We start from the raw sequence: 22,100 nt of genomic DNA, 5'->3' as shown, positions 1-22,100 counted from the left end.
CCCCCGCCCCCGTGCTCTTTTGGTGCCCACCCTGCACTGCATTTGCAAGGTGTGACCTGGAGGAATGGGATTTTCTGGGGTCTCTATGTGCAGGCCCCATCCATCCCCTCACCTCCCATCTTGTCTTGTCTGCTTGAGGATGGCACCTCTTACCCCTGTCAGTGGTCTGGGCCTCTTCCCAGGGTGACTGGACTGTATGGCCAACTCCACTGTTGCTTAGGGTCCCACCACAGGTACAGGTGTGGGCCAGGCTGATTTTCATTGGACAGGGCTGCTTACCCCTCAAGGCACATGCTGCCCTGGCCCCAATCTTTATCTACCCTTGGCCTTGGCCAGCCCTGACGGTCACACCTGCAGGCCGCCCCAGGCCTTGTGCCCAGGCATGTCTATGCAGAGAGGGTCAGTGCTTGTTAGATGCACCCCGTACCCATTTCAAGGCTTCCTGGGAGCCAGGATATTTTTGCCAAGGGGTCCCTGTTTCTGAGCTTCTCTTTACCTGGCTTGGTGCTTTGGGAAATCACGCCTGTCAGCTCTGGGTATGTGCCTGGCCTCCTCACCCGACTCTAAATGGGGGGTCCTGGGTACATGTAGGGTGGAGTGCAGGGCCTGTTCAGAGAGAGCAAGTGACTCCAAGGACCCCATTCCTCCCTGCCCCGCCCCCAGCTCTGGGAGGCTCACAGTAAGGGAGCGCAGGCAGCGGCTGTGAGCTGGGCCTGGCTGGTCGGGCGAGCCTGAGCAAACCCGGGGTTTGTAACTACAGAGCCCACAGTCTCTGTAGTTACAAGCCCAATTCCTGTCAGTTTTAAAAATAGCAGTGTGGGAACCCCTCGGAGGCTCCCTGGGAAGGTAATTGGACTGCCCTGCAGCAGCCCTGGCAGAGAGGCTGCTCACAACTCACAGGATGGGGCCAGGCTGCACTCTGCCCAGGGGGTTCCCAGGCTGCTGGAGCCCTGTGCGGCTGCGCATCCTCTCTCTCCCCCTTCTCCAGCTCTGCCCCCTCCCCCTTCTCCAGCTCTACTGTGACCTCGGCCTCCCTCCCCTCCTGCTGGTCTTTTTGTCTTTGGAGTTTCTGACTGAGCTGCAGGAACCCTGTGGCTTTTCTACACGTGTGTCAGCCAGCTCTTCCCTGCTGGAGAAATGACTGGCCCGACACCATTCTGAGGTTCTTTTAAAGTGTCTTTAAAAGTCTTTAAAAGAAACTTGGTCCTGTCAGTGCTGAGATTTTTCCGTCTGGAGCCATAGGGTGTCGGGCTGGGGTGGGGTATTTTCTGCTGGGAAGCCCAGAATCAGCAGCCTTTCCCCAGCAGGGAAGCCGGAGGCAGGACGAGGACCCGCCTTCCTGCTCCTCACAGCTTTAAGGCCCTGTTTTAATTAAACTGCTGTCAGCGGGTTCTGCGGTCCAGAAATGTCCACTTTGCTGTGAACCGTGGTCCCCTGAACTGGGCACCTGGACGTCTGGGCTCTACCCCTGCCCCAGCACTGAGGTTGAGCTCTAGGGACTGGTCTGAAATCCCTCCAGTATTTAAAGTATTAGTAATAATCATAAACCTATGCTTCCTTTTCTGTGGTCGCCAGACACTGGAAACACTGCTTACGGGGAAAATGTATTTTAAATAATAATAATTGCTATGGACAAAAAACAATGGTGGGTCCCTCAGGACTTCAGCTCTCCTGGGGAGTGCCCTCCCGGCCTCCAGCAGGCCCTGCCAGGCCTCCAGAGCTGCAAATGCACCCAAGGAGGGCAGGAGCCGCTGAGCCTGTGGGCTGTGGTGTGCATCCTGGGGCTCTGAAGAGAGGTTGCTGGGTGGGGACCTTGGGACTTTGCCTCAGGGGCCAGTAGATAAGAAATGGTATAAAAAGTTCCAGTGAATTGCCGACCCTTCTGAGCAGAGCCAGGGCCTCTGCCACCTTGTGCTTGCTCAGCCCTGTCTGCACCTGAGGGTGGTTTTGTCACCGGAGATGGTGGCTTGTTTTGCAGGGTAGCTGATCTCCTCCCTGAAATGCCCTGAACCTCAGCTCCTGAGAGGAGAGGCAGTGCGGACGGGCTCCCTCAGGCCAAGTGCCCAAGCTGGTGCTGGTTCCCCTGGGGACCCAGCCCAGGATCAGCTTTCTGGTGTAAACCTTCCTTGGGTGCTGTTTTTAGGTGGGCTCTGTCTCTGTTCTACATAGAGGAGGTGGGTGGGAGGCGTGGTCTGCCCGGGCTGCCTGTGTTAAGCTTGATGGGCAAACAGATCAAAAGTTTGCAGAGGGGCTCGGAGCTTCCGTTTTTTAGGTTAGTCTCAACTGAACCAACTTGGTTCTCTGTTTCGTTATCACCGGGTTGGCGTCTAGGGGCCCCGCTTGGGATGTATGTGGCAGGTGGAAAAGTGGCTGACCAGCCTGTAAATACCTGAACTGTCCATTCAAGACCTCAGGACAGTTCCTTGCTCAATTTACCCTGGAAGTTCTGCAGAAGGACTTGTGCCAAAGCCACCTGGCACCATGGGACAATAGGGAGGCGTATGAATGGGCCACTTTTTAAGAGAAAATAAGAGCAGTAGGAAAAAGACATATGGTAATAATTTTGATTCTTGCGAGGCAAGTGCTTTACCACTGAGCCCCAGCCCCAGCCTAATAATTTTGATTCTCAACAAGATGCAAAACTGAAGCAGAGCAGGTAGCAGGTCTCAGTTGGTGATCCTTGGGACCTGGTGACACCAGGACCCGTGGAGTTGGTGACTGGTGAAGGTGGTCCTCATGCTGGGGCCTGATTCAGTGAGTAGTACTTCCCGGGAGAGAAAGGGACCCAGCAGAGGGGACACATTCTCCCCCCTCAGTGCCTGTGGAGTCTGGGATTAAGGTCGGAAGTGCCACTGGCCAGGTCTGGACTGTTGGTCTCCAAGTCAGGTTCAGCCCATGGTGCTTAGGGATCTGCCCCTGTTGGGTCCCTGAGCCTGGCCAGGCCCTGGGGCTGTGAGGACCCTAGTGTGGGCAGCGCCTCACCCGCCCAGGGGCTCACAGCACAAGGGGACTGCCACCTCTCGCTGCTGTTAGTCACTTAGCCAGAGTGCTAGGAAAGCCAGCTGCGCTGAGCTCCTTGCTTTGTGGTCACTTGGACATGCACGTTCAGTATGTTTCACATCTTCTCCAGCTCCCGACACGGCTGGCTCGCCCCTCTGAGCCCCTCTGGTGCTTTATGGGAGCTGCCTGTGGGTACGTACGAGAGAGCTCAATGCTGGTAAGAATCCAGGGGTTCCTCTTGCCCACCTGCCATCCTTCCCACATGCAGCGTCTTTACAGCTGTCAGGAAGCCTGGGAGATGGCTGCTGTCTCAACAAGAAGGTCAGATAGTCAAGGAATGGCTCTGTCTTGTTGGCACAGTTCGGAATTCTCCAGCAGGCTCCAGTGGGAGCAGGTACAGAGGAGTGTCCGCACAGCTGCTCTGGGGTTGGACCAGGAGGAGCAGGCTGTGCCAAGCCCCAGGAGAGCCCCAGGGTGGAGCTATGGTGATGGGTCTTGAGTTATGGGCAGGAGCTTGTGCTGGACCCTGCAGTCCCGAGAGTTACCTCAAGGCTGCCCCAGTCTGCACGGGATGTGTGTGGACACCGAGTGGCCCTGTTCCCAGCTCGGTATTTGAGGGCGCTCCAGGCGTGTTCTGGACTTTCCCTGTGGGGAGCTTGTTGTGACTGGAAAGTGGCTGTCCCAGCCCTCACCTGTTCTCAAGGGGCGAGGCCTGGGCGCCTGGATCCCCCAGCCTCCAGGGTGCCTCCTGGGGTCCATGTTGTAGAGCACTGGCCAGATCCTGCATGGCCAGGTCATGTCCTCCTGGATCTGGCCTTTTCCCCTCAATGTGTGTGCGCCAAGACTTTTGACCCCTGACCCTGGCACGGCCTGCTGCTTTGCACCCTCCTCCAAGTGACCTTCGGCCAGGGGCTGGCAAGCGCCTCCATCGGGGATGGAGAATGGAGGTTCCTGGCTTCGCCGGCTGTGGGTCTGTTGCAAGTGCTCATCTCACAGCCCGTGTGTACACAGGTTGGAGCTGGTGAAAGTCCACTGCAGAAGCAGGTGGCAGGCAGGACAGCCACTCAGTGGCTTCTCCACAGGTGGGACACACAGCCAGCACAGCTCCCAGGGAATGAGAGTGGGTCTCAGGCTCATTAGTACCCCAGCTGTGTTCAGAGGTTGGCATCATTCACAAAAGCCAAGAGGTGGGAACCGTCTGGGTTGTACACAGTGTAGGGTGTTCCTACCATGGCGTATTATTCAGCCATGAAAATGAGGGACATTTTGATAAGTGGTATAACAAATTAGGCCTTGAAAACATACTTAGTGAAATAACCAAACACTGAAGAAAAAATACTTTGTGATTCCACTCACATGAGGTGCCTGGATGCACAGTCGTAGGGACTGAGAATAGGGTGGGGGCTGGGGAGGCTTTACTGTCTAACAGGTGCAGATTTTGTTGGGGAGATAAGTTCTGGGCGTAGGTGGCAGTGATGGTCATGCAGCTTTAGGAAGTGTATGGTGCCGCTGGCCGGGGTTTTGGAACAGTTAGGAGGGCGCGCGCCGTGTTGGTGTCTGTATCTCACCACAGCAGAGCGAGGGCCTGGCCCTGCTTGGATCTGCCGCTCCCTAGTGTGCAAGTGGGTTTGGGCTTTCACAGGGCAAGTGGGCTCCTCGGGTAGATGGTTAGTCTCAACTTTCAGCCCACACTGTCTTCCCTCCCCCAAGAGAAGGCAGTGTCCACTGCCAGGCTCCAGCCCGGGGTGCCCAGGTGGCCTGCAGGTATCCAGATAATTGCTGGAGCTCCTCTCCTGTGTACTTCGAGCACCCTGGGGCTCCAGTGTTAGGGCTGTGGCACTGGTGGGCTCCGTGAGTGCCCTGACCGTGGCTGGCTGGGCAGGGGCCTGCCGCCCCGCTCACTCCTTTGAACTTTTGCAGGGAGCGCCTGGAGCTTCTGGAGGAAGCCAAGAAGATGGAGATGGCCAAGTTCCGCTACGTCCTGCCTGTGTACGGCATCTGCCGGGAGCCCGTGGGCCTGGTCATGGAGTACATGGAGACGGGCTCTCTGGAGAAGCTGCTGGCCTCCGAGCCGCTGCCCTGGGACCTGCGCTTTCGGATTGTTCATGAGACAGCCGTGGGCATGAACTTCCTGCACTGCATGACCCCGCCACTCCTGCACTTGGACTTGAAGCCCGCAAACATCCTGCTGGACGCCCACTACCACGTCAAGGTGGGCAGCACCGTGCCCTGGGAAGTGGGTGGCTGGTCTGTGGCCAGGGAATTGGGGTGCAGCTGTAGGCTATGGCGAGGTTGGGGAAGGAGGTATTCTGTGGGAAAGAACTTGAAGCCAGGGCCTCTCCCAGCATAAAAACTCCGGGCCCCCAGCTTGTGGTGGCCAGCAACACTGCAGAGTCTGTATTGGGAGAGAGGCCCTCTGAGTGCTGGGGCCTCCCCCAATCCTGGCACGCGGGAGAATTCTGGGCCCCCTGGAAGCAGGTTATGAATTTCAGGTTCTAGACTCACTGAGTGTTTTGTGAAATCAGATTAGAGACCAGACAAGGGTCACATGAGGCTCTGAGGGGGACTTTCCACCTGATGTCCCATCTGGGGAGGTGTGGAAGGGACAGTGGTGCCCTGGGAGGCCAGTTTTTACTTTTTTTTCCCTTTATAAGTTTATAAAACCCGGAAGGCGTGAGAGCCGTCTGACCGGCCTCGTGCGGCGGCCTGGACTTGGTTCTCAGCATGGCCAGTTTGTGTCAGGCTGTACGTCTTGAATGTTGTTCCTTTGGATGGCCTTTGAGTCCAGGCTGTGTCACCACTGGCCCTGGGTGGCACTGTCCTGGGCTCTTGCCCTGTGGTGGTGGTGTCACTCTCAGGAGGCCTGAGTCACACGTGGGCCCCTCTGTCCTCTTCCGTGCAGGAAAACAGATCCCTGAGGGAGAGAAGGAGCCGAGAGCCAGGGCCGGAGTGGTCCTGAGGTGCAGGGCACAGCAGGGGCACGGCCGTGGCTCGGTCTCTTTGTTGTTCCTGTCTGCACAGCGCTGCTGGCCCTTCCTGTTGACCCGGCCTTTAGGAGACACCTGAACCCAGGGCCCGCCCTGCCCCCGGGCTCTGGGGTGGGCCTGGTGTGCGATGGCCATGTGGCACTCACGGAGCCCCTCCTGCAGGGGCTCAGTCAGGTGGAGAAGCGGATTTTCATTCTGGACAGTGAATATAAGCTATTTCTTGGGTGGGCCTCACTGCACCGTAGGTTTTAACTAAAAATGTACCTGCCGTGACGTGAAGCAGGGAGTCGGGGCGGTGAAGACGCAGGCACAGGACCAGGTGTGAGGGAATGAGCTCTGTAGGCTCCAGCAGCTGCCGTCCCAGCTCCTGTCCCCTGTGGTTGGCAGGGCTGTTCGGTTTCTTCCCGGGGAGTGCAGGTCCTGAGGGCCCAGTGAGTGTGAAGTTCTTTGCTCTCAAACATGCATTCTGCACCAGAAAGAGAAGGACGACAGGCCCCTGCTCCGCGGCAGGGCTTATGCAGGACTGACGGCTCCACAGTAGAGGTACAGTGTGGACGGTGGCCACTTGCTAAGCTGGGGCCCACAGGGGTTAGATTAGTGGCCAGGATGACCACCGCAGGTGTGGAGCATGAGCTGGAACCCGTTCTGCGGGGCTGCAGAGCCTTGATTTCCTGCCTGTCCCGCTGCCGTCTGGCAAGACCAGGAAGATGCAGTGAGTGGTACAAGGCAATCCCTCAGGATGGAGTGAGGCAGAGGGCAGGGTGTGCAGGTGCCGGCCAGGCCTTCGTCGGGGGCAGGCTGAACTGCTGTCAGAGGTGGGGAGAAGACCCTGGGTGTGGAGGAAACAGCCCAAGCAACCTCAGGAAGGTTCTGGCTTGATGGCGTGTGGGCAGGGAAAGCCGCAGGCATCCTTGGGTTAACATAGAGGGTGCCTGAAGGTGACCTTGTCTTTAAGGACTGCTGGGTGGGTTTTCGCAAGCCCCTGGGCTGTCCGTGGCCTGGCTGGGCACCTGTGCCCCTCGCTCCTTTCCACACTCTCCTGCCTCTCTAACAGGTGTGTGGAATGCACACGGGGTGGGGGGTGTAGGCATTCCTTGGAGGACACAGTGACGTCCTTCTTCTGGGTGTGGGCCTGGGGTGCAGCCCCCGGTCCTGTCAGCTGGGTGGGGAGTGGAGCAGCAAGATCATTCCTTCTCTAGGTTGTCATCAGGGGTCAGTGACTGGTGAGTGCTCAGCATGATGCCCACCCAGAGTGCTTAGCAGGTTCAGCTGCTGGCTGGTGGCTTGTCACCAGCAGGTCATCACCTCAGGTCAGGCACGGATGCTCACTCAGGCATCTTCCCCAGCTGCAGTCGCTCCGCAGAGACCCAGCACTTGCTCAGTGAGCGAAGAGTGCTGGTCTAGTCCTTGTGTCCCGGGACACACTGGGCTTGCCTTCCCTGCAGGCCATTTTGGTGTGGACTCCGTGGACTCGAGGGCCTTTGGTTTGTGCCTCCCCTTCCCTTTCTTAGAGACCTTGGTTTTGAAGGGCTGGACCTGATGGAGTGTTCATTCCTAATGCAGATTTTTTGAAGAAGCTGCTAGAATGGTGGGCAGGTCCTCCGAGAGGACATGACTCCATGCTTCTCTGCTGGCCCAGGACAGCTGTCCTCCTTGCCTGAGTGCACCCTGAAAGGCCCCAGGAAAGGTTTGGTCACCTCTGAGAAGCCCCAAACAGAGTCTTAGAAACAGCTGCCTGGGGCCTGGGGTGCGGCTCCGTGGTGGAGCACTGGCCTAGCACGCACCAGGCTCTGGATTTGATCCCCAGCACCGAAACGGGAGGAAAAAACAAAGCAACAACCAGCAGGTGTGAGGAGGCAGCCGCGCTCTGGGTCGGGTCGGGTCGGGTCGGGAGTGTCGCTCCACGTCGGGAGTGCTGCTCCGGGGCCTGAGACAGGCTCTCAGGCTCTGAGGCTTGGGTGCGTTGGCCCCGGGTTTCCAGGCGGTTTTGGTGGGTGGACATTCGAGGTAACACATCTCTACTGTGGACCAGGATGAGCCGCAGGTTGCCGTCCACCACTTCCTGTGGCTCAGACGCGTGCTGCCTCTCTGTACCCAGGGGGGTTAGAGCCAGAACCTCACGGCAGCCATCTGTTCTGCCAAGTATGTGAAATATAGTATGTTTTAAGTTGTCGCCTCACATTACTCTGAGTTGGGTACAACAGCTCTCCATGTTGAGATGATGCTGGGGTCACAGGCTGCGCGCTCACCCCTCCGCCCAGGCCAGGCTATTCGGAGCGCCATGGCATGGGGGCAGGATCCGCTGTGTTTGAAGTGCCCTTCCTGTTCAACAGCCACGGGCCACTTCATTACTCTGGTCTAGCTGGGCCTGAGGTTGAAGGGCCACATTCTTGGGGGCCCCTGTGAGCCCTGAGCTCTCGGGACACTGAGTCAGATGCCGATGCGAGAGTGTTCGTGGGCCAGGAGGCCTTTGCTGCTCATGGTCTGTGGCGAGAGCCGGGGTGAGGGGCAGCCCAGGGCCCGGCCAGGCGGAGGTGCCCCTGGGAGTTCCGCATTCCCAGACTGGGTCTGATGCCAGGCTTTGGGCAGAGAATGTGTGCTGCTCTCTGTCACCAAGTGTATCTCAAAGTGGCTGGTCTGTTTGGGTCAGTGACAGAGAGGAGGAGAAATGCCTGTTTTCAGAGAGAAGCATGGAGCACCGAGCTCCCCAAATCCCAGCCTGTCTTCATTTCTGAATTTAAGGCCTGGCAGGCCACCAGTGGTCTTCTAACAGACGTCTTCTCTGTCGCTGAACCTGTTCTGAGAGGTGAAGTGCTTTTCCCTGCCTCCCAGCGCTGGGCTTCTCGGGACGGAGCTGCGGGACAGGGTGATGGTTTTGTCTGGGGAAGTGGCAGTTTCTTCCCGGACTTCTCAGGATTTCTCTTGAGGCCTGAGGCTGGTTGAGCCCACAGAACCTGGGGGACCCAGAATGGGCGCTTGGGCCTGGAGAGCTCCAGCCTGGGCGCCGCTCAGCTGGGCTACAGGGGCGAGGACTGACCTGGCCCCACCAGTGTCTTCCTGCTGTGCAGGGTGAGGGCCGGCCTGGCTCCCTGTGGTCATGGTCAGCCTGGCTGCATGGGTGTGTCTTAGGAGGAGCCCAAGGGTTAATTTAAAAGGCTTAAAAACGCCCCACTTGAAGAAGAGGAGACAGGGAACTTCTCCCTGAGGATTGGGTGTCCAGTGAGAGTTGTGGCTTGGTTCCAGCAGCGTTTCACGGGGCCTGGAGGAGAGGGGCCACTCCCAGCGGCCTGTGTGGTCCTCAGTGGGTGTAAGCGAGCCATAAGAGTGTCTCTGCCAAGGGAGTCAGGGGTGGGGGTCCCTGAGTGGCGGGGGCTGGGGGCTCACCCCTGAGCGTCTGCTGATAACAGACGTTCTGGCAGAAACAGCATGCCCCGTGGGGTCGAGGCGAGGTGCGTGTTGTGCTTGCTAATTTAAAGGGCCTCTGGAGGTGTGTTGCCCTTTGAAGGATTTGCTGCCACTTGTCAGCCCAGCTGGAGGGTTGCACAACCAGCTGGCCCAGCCTGTCACGTGTGTTCCTTCACCTGTAAACCCTGGGCGCTGCTCTTCCCTTGGTGCCACCAGGGAGTGTCAGCCATAGGGCAGACCTGCTGCCTTGTGACGTGGGGCTGTGGTTCTTGAGTTCCTTGCCCAGGGAATCTCTCCTTAAACCCTGATCTCTTCCCGTCCATCCAGGTGGTGGCTCTTTAGCCTGCAGACGCTCTGTCTGAGCTGCCTTGCCTCCCGCCTGCCCGGGCTGGGCTACCTGCAGGAGTGAGCAGAGCGCTGGGGGCACGGCCTCTGGCTCGGGGGCACTGCCAGCTCACGGCCGGCCCCTGGCCCTGTGGAGGGCTGACCTGCTCCCCCCTGCTCTGTTTCAGATTTCCGATTTTGGGCTGGCCAAGTGCAGCGGGCTGTCCCACTCTCACGACCTGAGCATGGATGGCCTGTTCGGCACCATCGCCTACCTCCCTCCAGAGCGCATCCGGGAGAAGAGCCGGCTCTTTGACACCAAGCACGATGTGTACAGGTGCGTGATGCCCAGCCCCATCCCTGTGGGCCCCTCTGGGGACCCTGAGCCCGTGTCTTCCTGTCCTGAACAGGGGCTTTCAGCTCACTCTGGGTGTGCATCAGCAGTGGGTTCAGTCCAGGTGAAAGGGGTGTGTGTCTTTTGGGCGGGGATGTTAGCCTGGGGGCAGGTTCCCCGGCGTACAAGAGACCCCTCTTCCCAGTGGGTGCTGCTGGCTGTAGATGAGCCACTCCTGGCGGCAGGGTGAGGACCGGCCTGGCTCCCTGTGGAGCAGGCAGCGGTGCTGTGCTGGGTCTCCTGTGGCAATTTTATGAAACATGCATTTTATTGTCAGAAAAACCTGTTGCTTTAAGTGGTCGCCGTGCCCATATGCCCGTGGGTTTGGGCTCTTCACAGTTCATTTTTCTCTGAACTTTGAGGAGGGAACTGCTTACACTTGTGGGGTCACCTGGCTGCGATGGAGGAGCATGGGCAGGACCTGTGAACCTGGTTGCCAGGTTACCAGATTCCTTTCATTTTCAAGTTGTGAGAGTTAGTCTCACAGAGAAAACGGAGGCAGGGAGGGTGCAGCCACGCACCAGGAGCTGCTCGGGCTCTGCCCTCGTGCCACCGCCACCGGGGTCCTGGCTGACTGGTTTGGCAGTTGCCCTGGTACTTGAGCTTGCCCTACCTGGAGCTGCGGCTCCTGGCCTTCGGGGACCATCATGGCTTGCAGAGTCGGGGAGAGTAGGTAGGGTGCTCTGTTTAGAGCTGAGTTTTCAGTTAGTGTGAGTTCTTTGTGCTTCGTGGGGTGAGTCTTTGGACTCCTTTTTTAATTTTAATTTTTTAAATGCACTGGATTGGGCCCCTTTCTTGGTGTATCTAGAATAATTTATATGTGAGTATGTGTCCCGAGTGGCCAGCAAAGGGCTTTGGCACAGTGAGGCCACCTCAGATGTTCTCCCTGCCCTTTCCTTAGCAATCCTCTGAGATCTCAGAGAGCCAATGGGAGTATTTGCCCAGTGCTCCACGACTGTCCTTAGAGTCAGAACCCTAGAGAGCAGCAGGGGGCCATGAGGACACCAGCAAATGCCTGGTTACCTGCTCTGTGCCCGGCGGGAAGAAGGTGGTACCATCTGCTCTCCCCGAGAGCCCTCCAGGGTCCTGCCTGCTGCCTGAAGACTGCGGCTCAGCCACGAGGTCTTCTGTTCCCACCTGAGCCCAGGTGGGGGTGTTATCCAAGATGGCTTCCCCTTTTAGAAATGCAGGAGAAATGTCCCGGGGCCTCCTTGGGAGCCTTGGAGGGGCTTCTCCAGCTGGTTGCAGGGTGACCGCACCCCAGACCTGAGCTGAGGGTCCTGAGCCACACTAACGCACCTGGCTTCTTTTCCAGCTTTGCCATTGTGATCTGGGGCGTGCTCACACAGAAGAAGCCCTTCGCAGGTGAGTGGCGCTGCCCACGAGGTGCCAAGCAACGTCTCCTGGGACTGTGGGGCATCTTCTCAGCCCTGGGGTGGTGCCTGTGACCCAGCAAGGCCACCCCACTATTGGCTTTTCTATACACTGACAAAGTGCTTTGGCAGAGTTGTTTGCAGGCAGGAAATTACACATAGGACACATACAGGGAAAGAGATTCGGAGGAGTCCATTCTTAGGGGCCATTTAATTTTTTTGTGTGGAATACATAACAAAATATGTCATTTTCACCATTTAAAATGTGTGATTCTGTGACATCTAGGACGTTCACAGTTACACAGACAGCATCACGGTCTGGTTCCAGACACCCTTGCCACCCCAGCAGGAGCCCCTGCCCATCTGCGGTCACTCCGGCTCATCCCCGCCCACCATCCCCTTCCAGCCTCTGGCAACCACTGATCTGCTTTCTGTCGGTGGATTTGCCTTTTTTCAAAGGAAAAAAAGAAAGAATTGTGAATACACATGACAGATTTGCTCTCCACACTGCCTGTGAACATGTGGTCCAGTAGTAGTTAGGGTGTCCACACGCTGGAACAGCCTCCTAGACCAGAAAATGCTCCCCCACCTCCCCAACTAGGCAGTCCCTATTGTGACTTCTTTCCTCAGAATTTCAGTACCTGGGTTTAATTACTGTAAAGTCTGGGTAGCTTTTACCTGCATCGGAGAGGAGAGCCTTTTTCTCTGCATTACTCATGATATTGTGTGGTATGACCAAAGATGCCAAAAAAAAAAAAAAAAAATACACATCTTGCTAGCCTGTGCCAGGCTCAGGTCTGGGAAAGAGAAAGGGTCTCTGGACGACCCTCAGGCCTGGGAGTCCGTGGAGGCAGACTCGGCCAGTGTGTGGAAAAGGACTGAGTCATCCCGGAGCCTTGTGGACGTCCCAGACCCCTCTCGAGGTCCTACCTGTCCTCTGGCTACCACTGCACTTTGTTCCCGGCTGCCCTTCCCGAGGCCCATGCTGAATGCACCTAACGCGCAGCCTGCCGGTTGGACATGAAATTTGTCTGGCGGGTTGACACCTGGAGCCAGGTGTGCGGGGCCAGTGTGAGGATTGCGCTCTTGCTGCTTCATAGCCTCCTAGGCGGGCGAGCCAGGTGCAGGCCGTGTGAGGTGCCAGGGCGTTTTCTGTCCTGTTTGGCAGTAGGAAGTCTCCCCGAGGTGTACTTGACTTTCATTTCATTGGAGGGTTTGAAGTCTGCATTGTCATGGAAATACCCGCAGACACTAAGACAGTGACTGTGTGGGACAGACCGCGTGGAGTCCTGGCAGTTGTCAATGTGGGCCAGCTCTCCACCCCTGCTGATGGCACCTGCCTTTGTGGAGGGCTTGCTGGAATCACGGGGGCAGGAACACTGTGGGGAACCAGAAGCCGGGAGGCCAGCCTGAGAAGAACCCGGCCCTAGGGCTGCCTCGGGCCCTCCCCTCAGGGCGGAGGAGAATGGCCGGTGGAGCGTGGTGGCTTCCGGTGGCTTCTGGTGCCCTGACGGCTGCACTTGTCCCCTAGATGAGAAGAACATCCTGCACATCATGGTGAAGGTGGTGAAGGGCCACCGCCCGGAGCTGCCCCCCGTCTGTAGGCCCCGGCCGCGTGCCTGCGGGAACCTGCTGCGCCTCATGCAGAGGTGCTGGCGCGAGGACCCACGGGAACGGCCCACCTTCCAGGGTGAGTGTTAGGTCTCCCTGGGGCCAGGCTCTGGATGGCTTTGCTATTGCCACAGAGGTGATGACCAGCCTCCTGGTGGGAACAAGGTGCACAGGGACTCGGGGCCCAGACGAGTCCTGCAGGGGCAGGTCACCTGGCCCTGCCTCAGACCTCCAGCAGTCAAGGCCAAGGTGGGGCTGCTGGACCCAGTGGCTGCCTTCACCGCCCCCACCCCTGCTCCTGGCCAGGACGGGGCTTGCTGCCCAGGGGAGCCCATGATTTCAGTTCAGACACAGCAGGGTGTCTTCAGGAGACCGCCCGACTGGGCCTCTTGGCACCGTTCTCCTGGGGTCCTGCCCTCCTGGAATAGAGAGGTGGGCCGTGGGTAGTCAGCCCTGGTGGATCCAAGGCAGTCCCTGCTCTCACAGCATGCAGGGGGACAACCTGGGGACAACAAGGGCAGGGCTCACCGCTAGTGCTGCTGGCAGGGCATCGAGGCGGCCTTGCCCTGTGTCTGGTGAGCCCTCCAGATGGTGGCACGAGGCAGGCCAGGCCTGGTGGGCGGGTTGCCCTGTGGGGGTCTGGGGGTCCTGGGTTCTGCTGACTGATCTCAGTGCTGATGGCATCTGGCTCAACCTGCTGCTTGGAGACTTTAGGGTGTCTCTGTCCCTTTGGAATTGTGTAGAAACTTTTAGCCAAATGACATGCTCCTTTTTGTCTTTTTCCCCTCAAAGAAATTACTTCTGAAACCGAGGTCCTCTGTGAAAAACCTGACGAGGAGGTGAGAGAGCCAACTCCAGACCCAGCAGGGAAGAGCCCGCCGGGGCCCAAGAGCGAGGTGAGGGGCCTTCCAGCCCACCCCTGCCTCTGCAGACCCTGGCCAGCTGCCTCCTCCCTGAGCCGGCCTTGTGTCCGCCTTGTGCCCAGCTCTGTGGCAGTGTAGGTCCCTGGGCATCCCCGGGCTCATCTGCCCTCCTGCTGCCCTCTCTTCCCTGTGTCCTGCCAGGGGTTGTGTGAACAGTGTGGGCGCCCACTTGAACTGCTGGGTCTCACTGGACACCTGAACCACCGGGCTCAGAAGGCCCAGCCTCTGCTAGGCGGGGCAGGCGGGAGGTGGCTGCTCTGGGTCCTGTGCCCCCTGCTTCCTCACTGTGCAGAGCTGGTTTGTTCTGTGAGTGTGACAGGTTATCTCAGAGGTGACAGGAAGTTCCAAGTGCCTGGAGGGCAGTAAGAAGGAAGCACCTTGCAGAGTGAAGCCTGGTACGCAGCCTGTGGCACGTCATCAGTGCAGGGCAGTCTCCCCAGGGAGATAGGCACACGGAATAGAAAAGGGCTGTGGGCATGAGAGCGCCTGGGGCAAAGGCACCGGGAGGCTTGGAAAAGAGGTGGGCTGGGTCCCCGATAAGGCAAGAGAGGCAGCCAGCAGGTGGATGTGGCTCAGTCTCCCAGGAGACCAAGTCAGAGTGAATCCAAGGGTCAGCGGGCGGGGGAGGGGGTTTGGAACAAACGGTCATGGTCGGGGGGAATTGTGAGTCCCACCAGGAATCTCCCATCTCATGCAGAAAGACCCTTTAAAGGGCCTCTTGATGTGCGCTGGATTGGATCACTGTGTTGTCCCTGAGCTGGACCCACCCTGGCCTACCCACATACATTTCCAAAGCCTGACTTAGCCCAAGGGCAGGCTGGCCTGCGGCTCGTTCCCGTTTCTCATTAGTGCAGACCTGCTGGACGCGCAGGGCCAGCCCCGCCCTCCCCTCCGCGTTCCCGCTGTGCCTTCTGTCTGAGGCACTGTCCACACCTCCCCTCAACCCGGGCCTCTGGAGCATGCTGTGCTGGATTTGACAGTTTTCTCACAGTGTCCGTGCTGGGCACCAGGGGGTCGGTGCAGCCCCGAGTCTCTGGGTTCCCTCGTGCCGTGTCGTGGTCACATCACCCACGTCACTTCCTGGTACCCGATGGCGTTCCCTCCTGGCCTTGGTGGAGGACCAGGGCCCTCACCTCCTCCCTCCTCGTTGCAGGCTGTGCCCGGGTCCTCGCGTCTCAAGCGCGCCTCTGCCCCAGCCTTCGATAATGACTGCAGCCTCTCTGAGCTGCTGTCGCAGTTGGACTCTGGGATTTCTCAGACCATCGAAGGCCCCGAGGAGCTCAGCCGCAGCTCCTCCGAGTGCAAGCTCCCGTCGTCCAGCAGTGGCAAGAGGCTCTCGGGAGTGTCCTCCGTGGACTCCGCCTTCTCATCCAGAGGGTCCCTGTCGCTGTCTTTTGAGCGGGAACCTTCCACAGGCGGTGAGCAGCGGCTCTGTCCTGAGAAAGGACGAGCCTGATGACGGGGCTCAGTGGACAACTGCAAAACCAGGTGTCCACTTCCTGGCCCTGATGATGGTCCTGTGTCCTCTCTTGGGTAACTAGGCAGCTTGGGGTGTCGGCATAGCTGTGCATTGAGCACAGATCCGGAGTCGCACACACCGGCAGAGCAGCCCCGTAGGGCGTCACTTAGGGCATGAGGGGACCAGGCCACACCACCTGCCCGTGCAGTGAGGTCTTGCCTGGCCAGCCCTGGGGCAGAGGCTGACTTCAGGCCTGCAGGTCGGAAACTTGAATTCCATCCAGTGATCCTAGCAGCCACCCGCTCCCCTTTCCATGGGTGCCGGCCCTGTACTGTGTCTCAGTGCTGCAGACCTGTCCCCCTTTCCAATACTTGGGCCTGCTGCTGACCGCGCATTTTACTGGGTTGGTTGTCCTTGTGGGCGCCAACACTCTGGTGTTTTGTAGACTGCCTGTTAGGAGGAGTCCTCCTTAGCCACCTGCTGTGTGTGTTGAGCTATGTTTGCTGCTGGGGATCAAACCCCACACGTCACACATGCAAGGCATGTGCTCTGCCACTGAGCTATACCCCCAGTACTTTTTATTTAGAGAAGGGGTCTTACAAAGTTGCTGAGGCTGGCCTCAAACTTGGGATCCTCCTAACCCAGCCTCCACCAGGCCTGGCTCTGTTAATTTTAATGGGCCTTGTTTTTACAAGATGGTTTTTCCCTGTTCCTGCCCAAGGTGCTCTCATCCTTTTTGGGGGTGGGACGGTGTTTCGTGGTAGACTGGGGATATCTCCCTGGAGGAGAGGATTCTGGGTCTTACCAGCCCCCTGGGTAGAACGTTGGGGGAGAAAAAAGGCTTTGCAGGTTTGGACACACCTGGAAGACAGATGGGGTGGACCCAGTGACTAGAAGCAAGTGGTGGTCAGTAGAGCTGAAAAGGGCGGTCAGGGCCAGGTTCAAAGTTGCCAGAAAGAAACATCAGAACCTCCCATGGAGAAAGGTGCTCCCGGGCCTTGGTTCAGATCTGGCACTGCTGACGCCTCGCCCTGGTGCCTGAGAGGGTTTCCTCCTGGCTCCTCAGAACGTGTGTCAAAACCCAAGTCCATCTGGGCAGGTCCCGTTCTTGTAGTACTGCCCCACACCCCACCTCTCTTCCTATATCCCCTGGAGAATCTTATTTCATGTGAATCAGAAGAGTCTTAATTTCATGTGAATCTGGATTTCAAACCATGGAGTTGAATTTTTGTGTTAAATAGCAGGCTTTTATCCTAACACTGGGCCAAGAGTCCTGAAATATGAGGCCCGAAAACATCCTGTGATGTCCCCTGTGCAGGAGGTGCCATTCAGAGGTCAGGCTGGGAGCTGGAGGGTGTCCCGGGAGGCTGGCCAAGTTTCTGAGCTCCTGCCCCGGGTTTTCCTTCTGCCTCTTACATCCCTTTCTGAATGAGGGAAATGAGCCGTCTTGCCATTCCTAAGCACCAGGGCTCCTCCGAGTTTTACTCCCTTTAAACCAACGCAAGGCAGTGGAATCACTAGAGTGATTTTAATTTGCAAATTGACAAAGGAGGACCTCAGATGTGGCTTCTGGCTAGATCTCAAAGTGGGATGCTCGCTCAGTCCCTGCGGGTGAAGTGTGACCTGGAGGCTATGCACATCCTGAGGTGCTGGCCCAGAGTCCAGGTGTAGGTTCCCTGACCCCCAGCCAGGCCTTGAGGAGCCGGCGTCCTGGCTGAACTCGCCTCTCCTCTCCCTGCAGACCTGGGCACCACAGACGTCCAGAAGAGGAAGCTGGTGGACGCTATTGTGTCAGGGGACACCAGCAAGCTGATGAAGATCCTGCAGCCCCAGGACGTGAACCTGGTGCTGGACGGCAGCGCCAGCCTGCTGCACCTGGCCGTGGAGGCCGGGCAGGAGGAGTGCGTCAAGTGGCTGCTGCTCAACAACGCGGACCCCAGCCTGACCAACAGCAAGGGCTCCACGCCGCTGCACCTGGCCGTGGAGCGCAGGGCGCGGGGCATCGTGGAGCTGCTGCTGGCCCGGAAGATCAGCGTCAACGCCAAGGACGAGGACCAGTGGACGGCCCTGCACTTCGCGGCCCAGAACGGGGACGAGGCCAGCACGCGGCTGCTGCTGGAGAAGAATGCCTCCATCAACGAGGTGGACTTCGAGGGCCGGACGCCCATGCACGTGGCCTGCCAGCACGGGCAGGAGAATATCGTGCGCATCCTGCTGCGCCGCGGCGTGGACGTGGGCCTGCAGGGGAAGGATGCCTGGCTGCCCCTGCACTATGCTGCCTGGCAGGGCCACCTGCCCATCGTCAAGCTGCTGGCCAAGCAGCCAGGGGTGAGCGTGAACGCCCAGACACTGGACGGCAGGACGCCCCTGCACCTGGCCGCTCAGCGCGGGCACTACCGAGTGGCCCGCATCCTCATTGACCTGTGCTCCGATGTCAACGTCCGCAGCCTGCTGGCCCAGACACCCCTGCATGTGGCCGCGGAGACGGGGCACACGAGCACCGCCAGGCTGCTCTTGTATCGTGGTGCCGGCAGGGAGGCTGTGACCGCAGAGGGCTGCACTGCCCTGCACCTGGCGGCTCGGAATGGACACCTGGCCACTGTCAAGCTGCTGGTGGAGGAGAAGGCGGATGTGCTGGCCCGGGGGCCCCTGAACCAAACTGCACTGCACCTGGCCGCTGCCCATGGGCACTCGGAAGTGGTGGAGGAACTGGTCAGCGCAGATCTCATTGATCTGTCCGACGAGCAGGGGCTCAGTGCGCTGCACCTGGCTGCCCAGGGCAGGCATGCGCAGACCGTGGAGACGCTACTCAAGCATGGGGCCCACATCAACCTACAGAGCCTCAAGTTCCAGGGTGGCCAGGGCCCCGCGGCCACGCTCCTCCGGCGAAGTAAGACCTAGCCTCCTGCCTCAGAACCAGAGGTCTGTGGGCCTCGTGTCCATCTGTGTCCATGTGGGACAGGAGAATGCTCTGCCAGGACACTCCACTCACCCTGCTGTGGCTGCCAAAACTGACCCGGCAGAGGCCAAAGGATGAGGCCATGCCCCGTGGGGGATGCTGCTAGTGTGTGCTGCCCTCCAAATGGGCTTGGCTGGAAAGACTCGGCAGCTGACCCACCACCAGCCTGGGCACCTGGCGTCATAAGGGACAAAGGGTCGGGATCATTTCGTTGTACTCCTAACAGGTCCTTTGGTGACAAGGCCTGGGCAAGGACGGCTGCTTTGTCCCACAGCGAGCCCCTGTCACTGCTCGAGCATGTCCGTTACAGGTGAGTCACAGGAGGACGTGTCCTCTGTCCTCACACCCGCGGTGGCAGAGGTGCCTGCCCGACCAAGTGCAGCGCGTTTTGTGTGGGAAGCACCTTGGCAGATGGTGTTAGGAGCGAAGCCGAGGTGGGACTGTCTAGTCTAAGGACTGGCCGTGATATCACAGCATGGGCTTTAAAAGCCGTCAGTTATACCCACCTTGGTGTCCTGCTCGTTTGTCCCGCGAGCAGTGAGGGCATCCTGCCCAGCCCCCTGCACTGACCCTGGCCGCCCATCATTTCTCGTTGCATAAAATGTTTTCTGATCTCCAGAGCCACGTGTGTAGAGTCCTTGGAAAATCCTCCAGCTTAGCTCTGGACTGAGGAGTGTTACCGCGTGGAGAAGCTGCTTGTCTGGCTGCTTTCCAGGTCTTGTTTTGGTGGCCGTTGGCACCGAGGGGGCGCTTGGGGTGTCTGGGGTTTTCTGACCTCTCTGCAATGGCACCCTGGGTACTAGGCCTTGGCAGTTGGTTGCAGGAGTTGGTTGTACTCAGACACGTAAAGGATTTGGTCACTGATAGTATCACTGCAACATTGTCACACGAATCCCGCGGTTGCCCTCCAAACACTGTTATTAGAATTAGTTTATTGCAGATCGTGACAAATGTGCTGTGGCTGGGGCGGTGATACGGATGGAGATTGATGTTAATGTACCGTGTATGTCGATGTGACCTGTGGGCAGGATGCGGACTCTGCGGCAGGAGTGCCCATCTGTGACGTGGGCTGTGCTGTAAGACGCCTCGATGTGCTTGCGCTGCGGGGCTACTTTTGTGTAGAACACGTGGACTGCGTGAGGTCTGTTGACATCAATAAAGCGAAGTAATCTCCTACTCCTTGGAGGTCGAGTGGCTACTTTTACTTATAAGTAAGCTTTAATTACCTGGTTCCTGAAAACAGAGCCCAGGGCGGTTGTACGTGGTCTGGAGACAAGGTACATCACACACTGAATTCACCTGTGACCGGGGTCGAAGGGAGCAGAAGGGCTTGGGCGTCCCTCCTCCTGAGCCCAGTCCCACACATGGTATGTAGCAGGAGAGAAGTCCATGTTGTTAAAAGAAGCTCCCAGCACCTTAGTTTGTATTCTGTTTTAAGTGCTACTCATTTTAATTTGTTTTGTATTTTGAAATAACTTCAAATATAGAAGAGTTAAGAGAATTGTTTATACCTTTCCCAATTTCCTACTTTCTACATTTGATCTCATCTTGATCATTCTTTTCTCATCCATATACCCAGTCCTCTTCCGATCCACCTGTCATCTAAAGGTTCCACCTGTCTGTCCATCCATCCGTCACCCACCTGTCCACCTACTCACCTGTCCACCAGCCACCCACCATCTGCCTCGCCCAGCTCCACCCACCTGTCTTGAGACGAGGCTGCAGACGGTGTGCGCTATCCTTAAATCTTCCTAAAAACAAGGACTTAGGACTGAGGGGAGAGTTGTAGCTCAGTGGTAGAGGCTTGCCTAGCAGGCACAGGGTCCTAGGTGGGGTCCCCAGCTGCAAAAAAAACAGAACAAAAAAACCCTTTTCTGATATCCGCAGTCTACCCATCAAAAATCAGGAAATAAACCACCACCCAATCTATAAATCCTTTCCAAATTCTACTGATTGTCTCAAAAATGTCCTTTATAGGGACAAAAAAGGAATCATGCTGACGGCAAGAGGCAGCTCTTCCTCTCCCTCTGGTCCAGGACCTTGGTCCAGCTCGCACGTCCCCCGTCCTGCCCTCGTGACGGGCCTCTTTGGGGAAGTGGCTTGGCCCGGGTTGTCTGGCTCTCTATGAGGCTAGGGTCAGGCTGAGCATGGCCGGCCGCAGGAGCACTGGTGTGATGACTGCCAGTGCACAGACGGGGTTCCTGCTTCGCCTAGGCGGGTGGCTCAGGCTGAGGGCCTCCACACACCCCGTCCCCCTGTGACCCTGTGAGCCTCTTTGCTGGAGTCGGTGAGGCTCCCCAGCCTCAGCAGCAGCCCCTGCTGCCAGGAGACAGGTGGAGGGTGGTGTTGGGAAGTAGGTTGCTGCAGGGGAGCTCGTGGTAACTGAGATATCCCGGCTTCTCGCCTCTCAGCAGAGGTGGAGGGGAGGCGTGTGGTCACTCACATGTATGGACACGCTCTGCCTGGCCACACCAGGCCTTGTGGACGAGCCAACACCCAGCACCCTGAGTGTTGGTCATACTTATCCATATTGATATCTCGGCCTCCCTCACCCTCCATTCAAGCCCCTCAGCTCAAAAACGGTGTGTGGCCAACTGCCAGGTACCCCTCACCTGCGGGGCCAGCTGCCTGGCCAGCTTCCTGGTCCTGCGCAGGGACAACTCTTAAGCATCACCTGTGCAGGACCCCAGCCTGCATCCCCTTGCTCACGCCTCGCCTTTGGCCAGCGCTCCAGCCCCTTTGCCCTGGCAGGTAGGTCAGTGTCCCCCCCCATCTTAGAACCGTGTCCCCTGGCAGGTAGGTCAGTGCTCCCCCCCTGTCTTGGAACTGACACGTCCCTCCTCAGGGAAGGAGGGAGATTTCCTCACTTCACCCTCTGACCCGCCCAGGCTCAGCTCAGCTCAGCTCCCAGGGCTGAAGATTCAAGACCCCTTCACTGGCCCCTGAGGAGAACAGCGCCCCCCTCCTGGGAGGCAGAGGGGCAGAAACCCCAGCCAGCCTTCCAGGACCCCCACCCCAAGCAGCCAGAGAGGGGTGCCCGCCCACCCTCTGCAGCCCAAGTCACGGGCATGGGAGGTTCTCAACAGGCTGTCCCTGGCTGGAGCAGGACAGGAGCCCTCCTGGAGGCCAGGCCTTTCCTTGTTACTCAGGAGGACGTCGGCTTGGGGACCACCCAGCAGAGGCCCTGCCCAGCCCCCGACCCAGGCCCTCTAGTCATGCTGCTGGGCCCTGGGAGGGCTGGGGACACTCTTTCTCCTGGGCCAGCCTGCCAGGGGCCATGGGTCAGGTGCACGGAGACTGCGCCCTCAGCACCCTAACCAGAGGCCTGAAGCAGTGCCCTCGAGGGCGGAGGAGAAACACTGACCCATGTCAGCTGTCCCTTGTGGTTCCAGGTGCCAGGCAGGACTGTGCTGAAGGTGTTAGGAGGGTGCAGCTCCCGCGTGGGGTCCTTCTGGGGTGAGGCCGGGTGGAGTGTGTCAGCTGGCAGTGACAGTGACACGCACCCAGCACCTGCTGCCTTAGGGACTGCCAGCTCCACTGTCCAGCTGCAGGGCCCACAGTCCTTCCAGAGGCACTCTCAGCTCCAGACACTGGCTCTTTACTTCTAAAACGTGGTTGTGGTGGGGCCTCCTGTTGGTGCTGCAGAGCGGAGGAGGAGGGGGAGG

General features: G+C 58.4%; 1 protein-coding gene across 2 annotated transcripts in view; it reads left to right on the top strand.

Annotated features, from left to right (window-relative positions):
- The window catches only part of Ripk4 (receptor interacting serine/threonine kinase 4), a 22,092-nt gene extending 2,481 nt beyond the window's left edge, over positions 1 to 19,611 (top strand). Inside the window, exons 2-9 of one of the 2 annotated variants that reach the window (XR_007347811.1) lie at positions 4,921 to 5,212; positions 9,905 to 10,053; positions 11,426 to 11,475; positions 13,015 to 13,173; positions 13,887 to 13,990; positions 15,171 to 15,435; positions 17,218 to 18,771; positions 19,071 to 19,611. Coding sequence is in view for 1 of the 2 variants with exons in the window: in XM_015478794.2 (XP_015334280.1) it covers positions 4,921 to 5,212; positions 9,905 to 10,053; positions 11,426 to 11,475; positions 13,015 to 13,173; positions 13,887 to 13,990; positions 15,171 to 15,435; positions 17,218 to 18,377 (2,179 nt within the window). In the remaining variant the exon portion in view is untranslated. Of the gene's footprint in view, positions 1 to 4,920; positions 5,213 to 9,904; positions 10,054 to 11,425; positions 11,476 to 13,014; positions 13,174 to 13,886; positions 13,991 to 15,170; positions 15,436 to 17,217 lie in introns of both variants that reach the window. The other variant, XM_015478794.2, reaches the window with a different exon arrangement.
- The last annotated feature ends 2,489 nt before the right edge of the window (positions 19,612 to 22,100 follow it).

Source organism: Marmota marmota, unplaced genomic scaffold (genome assembly GCF_001458135.2).
Source record: "Marmota marmota marmota unplaced genomic scaffold, marMar, whole genome shotgun sequence".
Lineage (NCBI taxonomy): Eukaryota > Metazoa > Chordata > Mammalia > Rodentia > Sciuridae > Marmota > Marmota marmota.
This window is presented reverse-complemented; position numbering and strand designations above follow the sequence as displayed.